Source organism: Apodemus sylvaticus, chromosome 1 (assembly GCF_947179515.1).
Source record: "Apodemus sylvaticus chromosome 1, mApoSyl1.1, whole genome shotgun sequence".
NCBI lineage: Eukaryota > Metazoa > Chordata > Mammalia > Rodentia > Muridae > Apodemus > Apodemus sylvaticus.
In genome coordinates, this window is record NC_067472.1 from 17,924,019 (window position 1) to 17,933,339 (window position 9,321).

At 47.3% G+C, this 9,321-nt stretch overlaps 1 protein-coding gene across 1 annotated transcript in view; it reads right to left on the reverse strand.

The window, feature by feature from the left end:
• The window catches only part of Entpd7 (ectonucleoside triphosphate diphosphohydrolase 7), a 43,218-nt gene that overhangs the window by 7,192 nt on the left and 26,705 nt on the right, over positions 1 to 9,321 (reverse strand). The window contains exons 7-10 of the mRNA XM_052185416.1: positions 8,322 to 8,378; positions 7,410 to 7,543; positions 5,663 to 5,829; positions 2,788 to 3,112 (exon numbers count right to left, since the gene is read on the reverse strand). Of these exons, the coding sequence (XP_052041376.1) occupies positions 2,788 to 3,112; positions 5,663 to 5,829; positions 7,410 to 7,543; positions 8,322 to 8,378 (683 nt within the window). The remainder of the gene's footprint in view (positions 1 to 2,787; positions 3,113 to 5,662; positions 5,830 to 7,409; positions 7,544 to 8,321; positions 8,379 to 9,321) is intronic.

Genomic DNA, 9,321 nt, shown 5'->3' on the forward strand with positions numbered 1-9,321 from the left:
AACAGATGGACTCCTGGGGCAGCCTCTCAGGTGTCACAGAGCCTGACGGTTAGGAGTAAAAACAACTAATGGAAGCGGAATCAAACGTAAGCTTGATTCCACTGTGGAGAACTCATGTGGTCAAGAAGGGCTGCCTGTCATAAGCCTTTCCGAGGGTCACAACTCTCAAAGATTTTGGGGGGCTGTCGGGTGCACTGCCTGGATTTTGGTATTGTTGTTCTTAAGGCTGGCTTATCAGCTACCACAGTATTTGTAAGCACACACCTTCCTCACTAGCTGATCAGCTTAATAAAAAACTCACACCAACAGCTGGGCAGACAAGGCAGGACTTCCAGGCTGAGAGAGGGTCTTAGGGAGAAGAAGCAGAGGTGAGGTGATTTGTCAGCAGGACCCGAAGGAGGACAGATGTGGAGGCAGCAGGGTGTGTGTGTGTGTGTGTGTGTGTGACAGGCCACGTGGCAGGATGCAGACTAGAACAGTTAGGTTGATTAAGATGGATGAGCTAGCTGGGAGGCAGCCTAAGCTAAAATCTAAGCTATAAAATTAATAAGTCTCTGTGCCATTATTCTTCCGCTGGTAGGTTGGAGAAATCCCACCATGAGGGGTGGGAGTTTGGAGAAAGATTCGCCGACTATGGGGTGCCAGGTGCTCTCCTGTGTGCTAGAGGGTGAAGCAGTGAGAAGGAAAAGAATCCTGTCTCCGTGAAGTTTACATCCGACTGTAAGAGAACAGACAAACGGGCTTCACAGACTGTGCAAGACGGCACAGTGGTCAAAGCGAAATAAAGCAGGCGGTGAGGTGATCTGAGGAGGGTGGACACAGTGGACAGGGAATCTAGGGAAGGCGGGTAGACAGCATTTGAACTGGGATTTTAAAAAGTCAGAGCAACAACCTCCTTTACTCAAGACAACTTACTGAGTCACTAGCAACGTGGCTAAGTAATCCCTCGAGCCCTTTGGCTCTGTTCAAAAACAACAGAATCTGAAGCATCTTTGTGACAAGAAAAAGACTCAAGTCAGGCCAGTCAAAGAGCCTGGGACTCTGGGAGGAAAGGCAGAGGGGTGGGTCCCTGAGCCTGGGAAGGAGCAGGGTGAAGCAGGAGCACCACGTTGTTTCCGGCCTGCCTTTGGGACTGGGCAGCAGAAACAGCAGGAAGGATGTGGGAAAGCAATAAAAACACCAGAATATAGATTCTTTCCATCCCCGTCTCTCAGACAGATGACAAAATTATATAAAAATCAGAGATAACTGGGTGTAGAAGGTTTCCTAAGATTCAGGCATTAGAGACTTGGGCCCCGGTGTGCACTGTTGGGACATGGTGGGGTGAAGTCCTTAACTGGGGACTGGTGAGCCAATCACTGTGGGCAGCCCTTTAAAGGACAGGATCCCATCTCCCTCCACACGCTTTGCTCCCAAGGGCATGATGAAAACAGTTCGGTTCAGCCAAGCATTTCCACCATGCCGTGCCCAAAACAAAGGAGTCAGGTGACCTGGACTGGAACCGTCAATGGAACCGTCAAACTGTGAGACAAAATATCCTTTTCTTCTTTCTAAAGTTGAACATTGCAAATATTTTGTTACAGTTCTCTTTTTCTAGTTGACCAACAAAACCAGGTGTGGTGACACACACCTTTCATCCCAACAATTGAGAGGCAGAGGTAGGGACACCAGCCTGTTTATGTAGCAAATTCCTAGGCTAGCCAGGGCTACATAGTGAGACTCTATCTCAAAAACAATAACAAAAAAATAAAATAAGAATAACAACCATTTTGACTAACAGCCTCTAGACTGAGGCAGAGCTGGTCAAATCTGTAGCTGTGCAGGTCACAAAAGATGGGAATCTGCAGGATGCTTAAGTTCTACTTACGTGCAAAGTGAATTTTTAGTCTTTCACTTAAATATTTCTACCATCATTGGGGTTTATAACACCATCTACTAATGACCCCATACTATTCTGGCCCCTTTTAAAATTATTTTTGGGAGCAATATGTGTGTGTCACATATGTGTCAGTAACCAAGGAAACCAGACAATGGTATCAGGGCCCTTTGGAGTTTTGTTTTACTGTTTTTCTTTTTCTTTCTTTCTTTCTTTCTCTCTCTTTCTTTCTTTCTTTCTTTTTTTTTTTTTTTTTTGGTTTTTCAAGACAGGATTTCTCTGTGTAGCCCTGGCTGACCTGGAACTCACTCTGTAGATCAGACTAGCCTCGAACTCAGAAATCTGCCTGCCTCTGCCTCCCAAGTGCTGGGATTAAACGTGTGTACCACCACTGCCCGGCTGGCCCTGTGGATTTTTCACAGGAATTTATTGTAAGCTACCCAACATGGACCCTAGGAAGCGAACTCTTGTCCTCTGGAAGGGCACTGCTCAGTCACATAATCATTGTTCCAGCCCCAATTCTGACCTCTTCATAGTTCAGACCAAGAGAAGAAAAACAGGCCTGTCCATCAAGAGCACAAGTCAGACACCTACAAAGGGGGAAATATATAAAATGACACTTTTGAACCACAAATGTCAGGGAAGTGGGAAGAAAAGCTAACTAGACACCATTAGGACAATTTTATACCTTGGTATAATACATCCAAGGTAACCTAAACATACACATCAGAAGGCAGTTTAACAGAGATGGCCCCTTAACCTCTGAGTTCACTTTCCCCTCTCTAAAATGGGGGTTCACAGGCCCTTGTAAAGCCTCCAGTGAGATCATGCGGGCAAAGCCTGCTTGGCACAAAGGCCAATAAATGCCAGCTGCCAACATGAATCATCTCAACTCCTAATGAGTTGGTTACCTGAGCAGCCTTGGCAAATGTTGGCCCGTGGTAACGGCCGCCGATGCGCAGCACATCCTCGGTACAGTAGAAGAACTCCGAGAAGCCGTAGAACTCGCTGTTGTTGAAGTCGATCGGGGACTGGTAAATACCGTTCAGCGAGGCCTGGCTGGTGTTGGAGCGCGCCAGCAGGGGGCTCAGCATCGCCCGACAGGCCGCCCAGTCTCCCCTTCCTCGGTAGTGAAGGACCTGGCTGTTCCTCTCCACCACATCTGTGAGTCCCACAGGCAGACAGGGGTCCAGGAAGGGATTGTCGGGACTCAGGCCTGTCTTCTGGCCCAGCAGTCTGTCACAATGACAGAGACAGAGAGAAGGTGACACTGCCGAACCTGACCAGAGGATGTCAGTTCTCTTCACAGCAGCAGTGACTGGGTAGAGAATTACTATGCAGCAGCAGCACACGCATATTTAATTTAAACAAATTAGGCTTAGGAAAAAAACAAACTGGAGCTGAACCAGTGATGGCTTTCCTCCTCTCTACCGCCAGCAGGTATTTCCCAGCGCTGGGTCAACCAGCCATGGATCTGCTGTTCTCCCCCGGGGCCTTCATTCCCACACACCTCTGAAAACTGCAAGGAGTTCCCGTTTAACACACAACTGGGGACTGGAGAGGCGGCTCAGTGGGTAAAGCACTAGACACACAAGCGTGAGTGTGTGAGTTCGAATCCCCAGAACACAGATCAGGACGGCCAGAGCAGGCAGCCTGTGACTGTAATCCCAGTGCCTGTCAGGGAGATGGGAAACAGACCGAAAAACCCCTGCAGCTAACGGGCCAGCGAGCCTGGTGTGCACAGTAGTGGACTGTCGGAACATGGACCAGCACAGAGTCAGGCAAAGAGGCTTCTGTGCGCGTCTCGGAACACTCCAAGAAAACCGGATAAGAAGTCTTGTGACCCTCGGTTTCTTTAAAACACGGAGTTGTTCTTAGAAGGTGTTTTGGTGTTCCTCCCAGGAGCATACTTGAGACCATTCATTATTGCTTGCTAGTGTCATTATTCAATTGAATGTTTAAGCGCACCTTTAAATGCCCCTATGGTTTTGTCACACAGTTTGAACTCATGAAAAATTTACCCATGTGACCTTTCTTAATTCTCAGAGGATAAACTGAGGCTCTGGATAAAGTTGGCTATTGCATGAGACTTATCTGCCTCACTCCAGGCGCCATCGCCTATAGAGCGGTGACAAAAGAGACCCTGATCCCAAACAAGGGGAAGGTGATGACGACTCACACCCCAGGCCACACTGTCCCATGACACACGCATGCCTGCATTCACACATGACACCCAAGGCTGAGTATACACACACACATACACACTTGTCCTGCGCCCTCAAGGATAAGGGCTTCCTGAAGAGGGAACCACGGCCACAGCATAGTGGCGGCCTCTGGCTCTGAGTGAGTGGTGCTGGGACAGAGCAGGCAGAGTGCCAGCTCCAGAGACTGAGGCTCCAGCCCCTTGGCCTCTAAGTAGGCGGGGAGGGACATCACACAGTTCTATTTCTCTAGTCTATACTTGTCTATTGAACAGATTCTTATTACCGAGGAGATTAAAATGCAGCTCTGGCTGAGGACAGGAGTCGTGTGGAGACCACTGGCAACTGCCTTAGTTGTCCACTATCAGCTCCTATGGAGGCAGCTGTGGACACATCACTAACCACAAAGAAACTCCTGAAGAAGCAAGAGCCATCCATCCATCCAGGAGAACAGGTTTGTCTAGTACATTGGCAGCTACAAGAGCCATACTTTGACCTAAATGGGAGGGGCGGGGGAGGGCGGGGCGGAGCGTAGCAGCTCTTAAAGAACTGATGCCACCATGAATCCGCAGAGCCAGGGTTCCCTCGGTATCACGGCAGCGCACCCCCCAACCCCCCCGTCAGCCTTCGAGGGACTAACAGAAACACTGCGATATTCGTGCAATCATCCAAAACACCTGCATCCTCTGTGACCTCCCAGTGATGTACACTTAAACAATTAAAAGGACTGATGACGCGGCAGTTCTTCAACACTCTCTACGGAGAGCTGCCATGGAGAAGTTATTGCACGTGGGATATGCCAGTGCCTCTTTAGGTTAGTGCTTCTTGCTAAACTTATAGGTGTAGATAATTTTGGTAGAAAAGAACTGTTCTTTATGTATCTTCTTTAATGCAAAATGATTTTTAAAAAAAGACTTTAATCAAAACAAGCAAATAAGAACAATTACTCCCTGGCTATTCATCATGGCCTGAAGGTATTCAGAGGAAAACGTCAGTGAGCTCGGGGCTTGGAGATCTCGGGGTTCAGCTGTTAAGGGTTCTTCCTACTTTGGGAGAGGACCCACAGCTGGTTCCCAGGACCCACATGAGACAACTTACAACCAACTGTAACTCCAGCTCCTGGGGACCCAGCACCCCCTTCTAATGTCTACAGGCACCTTTACATTTTCAAGCTCACAATCTTTTTAAAGAAATCAGTGATTGTGGCAGTTCTGGATGAAAAACTGGCTATTCAAAATTGAGACGCAATTTTAAAGGCAATCTTAACTTTATATACTTGCTAAGTTTAATGCATACAAGCAAACCTAACTCTCACACGAGAGGACTTAACTGCTTTTCCTAGTGCATACAGCTTGTGATGTCAGGGGTGGCTGTGGCATACAGCAAAACATGGGCGTTTTTGCCAGCCTTACTACTGAAGAGCAGAACGTAGCCTTGCAGAGCAGGGGCTGTCAGGGTCCCTGGAGAAACTGCTGGAATGGAGGGACAGACTTGTCCATCACAGCTGGATGCTACTGTTTCTTCCTAACTTCTGCCGGCCTAGCGACACTGTGCTCTGGAAACGTGGGTTCCCTGTCAAATGTACCTGTTTTTGTTAAGCGTTTCATTCAGCACAAGGTCTTCATAGCGCTGCCGGGCAAAGTTGCCCCCAAAGCCCAGAAAGGTGGTGACGTAAACCCTGTACACGTGCTCCGTGTGCTGCGCGTCACAGCCCAGGTTGAACTCGGCCAGCAGGATCTTGGCAGCCTCTTCCTGTAATGCAGCAACAAGAGAAAAAGAAGAGTGTTTCAGCTCCTGTTCCAGAAAACGGTGGTACGGTGAGTACAGTGGACTCTGTCTCTATGACTACTCTGTAAAAGTAGTCATCCTCAGCCAGGCGTAGTAATGTACTCCCTGTAATCCCGGCACTAACGTAGCTGAGGCAGGAGGATCACAGATTCAAAGACCATTTGATTTAGGTAGCAAGGCCCTGTGTGTGTCTGTGAGGTCATTTCCCAAGAGTTCTAACTGAGGAGAGGGAACCACGCTAAGGGGGCTGTGCGGTTCCATGGGGGCCGTGCGGTTCCATGGGCTGCAGTCTCGTGCTGAATGAAGGAGAGAGTAAGCTGGGTGCCAGAGTTCTTCCCTTTCTGCCTCACGCCCTTCCCCACCTGCCTTCCCCACCGTGAGGGTCTGTGTCCCCTCAAAAATAACCTTTTCTCTTAAGTTCTTTACTTTTCTTCCATGCTTTTCTTAACAGCAGCAAGAGAAGCAGGTGATGGGGGAGCTGGGTTTACTTACAACTAATGCCATTGCCTGGTATGGACTTTGGAATTTTCCGATTCTCTACAGTGGAAAATCTACTATTTTCATAATGAGCTCATGGTCCAATGCACCATGGAAGCCCCTCTTTTGTTCTGATTATTCCTGTTCTTCCTCATACCTGGTCCCACCCCTATGCCCTGCCAGGAATGACCACTCCAATGTACTTTGTATGGGATTCTTTTAATGTGTACTACTGCAAAGTGGCAATAGCTATTTGAATTGTAGTAGTTTGAATTTGTGAACATACTGCTGCACCTAGCAGCTCTACTCCTAGATGTACCCAAAAGACCTAAAAAACGTGTGCCTGCACAAAAGCGTGTTCCTGAACATTCACAACACTACTATCTGTAACAGCCTAAGTGTAGGCGTGGACTGCTGAATGAACAGATGGAACGTGGAGTGGTCATTCAGTGCAACGCTGCTCAGCCACCAGAACCGGCGGTGCACTGGTCCGTACTATAACACGTCGATTAGCGGGCAAATGCTTTCCTAAGAGTCAGATGTAAGGGGCCATACTGTATGATCTCATTGTATGAACTATCCAGATATTCAGATCCCCAGATGAGAGAAAACAGCAGGGAGACAGGATGGCGGGAGATAACTGCCACGGAATATGAGGTTTCCTTCTAGCAGTGTTGAAAACATTCTGGAATTCCAGATGACAATTGCACACTCTCTGCTATTTAACCAAACACAGGCATATATCTTTGAGTCACTACACTGCTGTGTCTGCATCCGATTTGCTGCTTCCTGATATATCAAGCACTTACCACAAGCCGGGCCACTTGCTAAGTACCTCACATCCTGATGTCCTTACAGCTTTACAAGACACAGACTATCATGCCTTCAGACAGCAAGCCTCAGGGAGGTAACCTACTCAAGATAATTCAAGCTAGTGCCAGTGTGGTGCTAGGCGCAGAGGCAAAGGCAGGCAGATCTCTATGAGTTCACCCCCCCCCCCCCCAAAATCCTATTTTCCTTCACCAGTACTGGCATTCCTAACTGAACTTCCATACAAGGCAAAATACCTGTTTGGGAGGAAGGACAGAGGCTGAGGTAGGAACTTCGTAGGCGATTTGGAGAGAGGCTCCTCCCATGTCCAGGATTCCCACTGTCCTCCTGCGGCCTGCGGTAGAGTCCACGGAGGTGTCCACCTCTGACTCTGAAATCAATACATCATTGATACAGCAACAGGATTCAAATAACCAAAATCAAAACTCAAGTCAGAAAGGAAAGACAATAATCTACCTGCCCCTCACCATGCAGAGAGAGAGAGAGAGAGAGAGAGAGAGAGAGAGAACTGCCAAGCCAGCAGGATAGCCTATCCTGTAAAAGTTCTGGCTTTTTATTTGAAAGCAACTAAAATAAATTAATCTAACTACTAGGTGTATGTTATACAGCAAATAATTCTTGCAAATGACTTAAATAGAGTCTAGGATTTCAACTAGGTGTCGCCGGCTCTGGCACGTTAGCGGTCCTCTCCACGGCACTGTCTCATGCACACAGTAAATAATGTTCAAACAGCAGTAGCAATGGAAATTTAAAAAATGTGTTCTATGGAAAGAGAGCAGACACAAAAAAATAGTAAAATATTGCAAGTGTTGGGACTGGACTGGGTGGTGAGTTCATCCACATTCCTCTTATTACTTATCCTACTTTTATAGATGTCTTCTTTTCCATAAAAGAAGATGAAGAAACCTCAAAGCAAGCGTTTACACACTACTGACAGTTTCAAGCACTTACACACTACTGATGGTTTGAAGCGCTTACACACTACTGATGGTTTGAAGCGCTTACACAGTACTGACGGTTTGAAGCGCTTACACAGTACTGATGGTTTGAAGCGCTTACACAGTACTGATGGTTTGAAGCGCTTACACAGTACTGACGGTTTGGAGAGAAGCTTTAGCCCTTGAAAAACATCATAAGGCAGAACTTACCATCTTCATGGTCAAATCTTCCCAGAACAAAGTTGATTCCAATCCACGCATAAACTCCTACAGAAGAAATGGAAAAGGCCTCTCTATAATTTGCTGCTGCTGGACCAAACTTATACCCCTTCCCAAGGCTGCCCTTTTTATCCTTTTCCTAAGAAAATAAAAATAAAAAGAATATAATAGTCTACTCCGTACTCGCCACGCATGGACCTTACATCTTCTTGTTCTCTCTCCCCTCCCTCTCTCTCTGTCTGGCACACTGTAGCCCAATGCCATCCCTAACGGTGCAGGGGCTCATGCATGCTAGCTACATGCCCAACCGCCCACATATTTTATCATGTGATAAAAGATTTCCCCTTCTTCAATTATTTGGAACTTCTAATAATTCTACAAAGAATAGGAACTAATTGTAAAAAAAACAACCCTCCTCCAAAATGTTTAAAACCGCATTAAGGTCTAGGCTTGGTGGCACATGCCTTTAACCCCAGCACTCAGGAGGCAGAGGCAGGTGGATTGTTATCAATTTGAGGCCAGCCAAGTCTACACACCTTGTTCCAGGCCAACCTGGGCTATATGGTGAGAGCCTGCTGAGAGACAGATGGGAGGAGCCTGGGTTACAGCCCTAGGGAGGGCACTTGCTTAGTGTGAACAAGGGTTGGCTTTGATCTTGGCATGGGGGAGAAAAGTAGAGGAATACATACCAACCTAGTGTCCCCACAAAAATGAAAATATAGTCTGTGGGTGCAGTACACACACGGCTTTGTAAGACACTCCCAGACCAGACTGAGTCTCACTTGTTTTTCCTTACGTATTTCTTGGCTTCAACTCAAAAGCAGTTTGAGATAAAGTATGAACCAGGTGTGGGTAGAAGGAATTTTCAGACTGTTTTCTAGCTCAAATAGACCCCAAAGGTTCACAGACAGTAGGAGAAAACTCTGGGGGAATTTGTTGTCACTTGTTTGGTTGCTGGCTGCTGCCAGTGGTGGTAGTGGTGGTGGTGTGT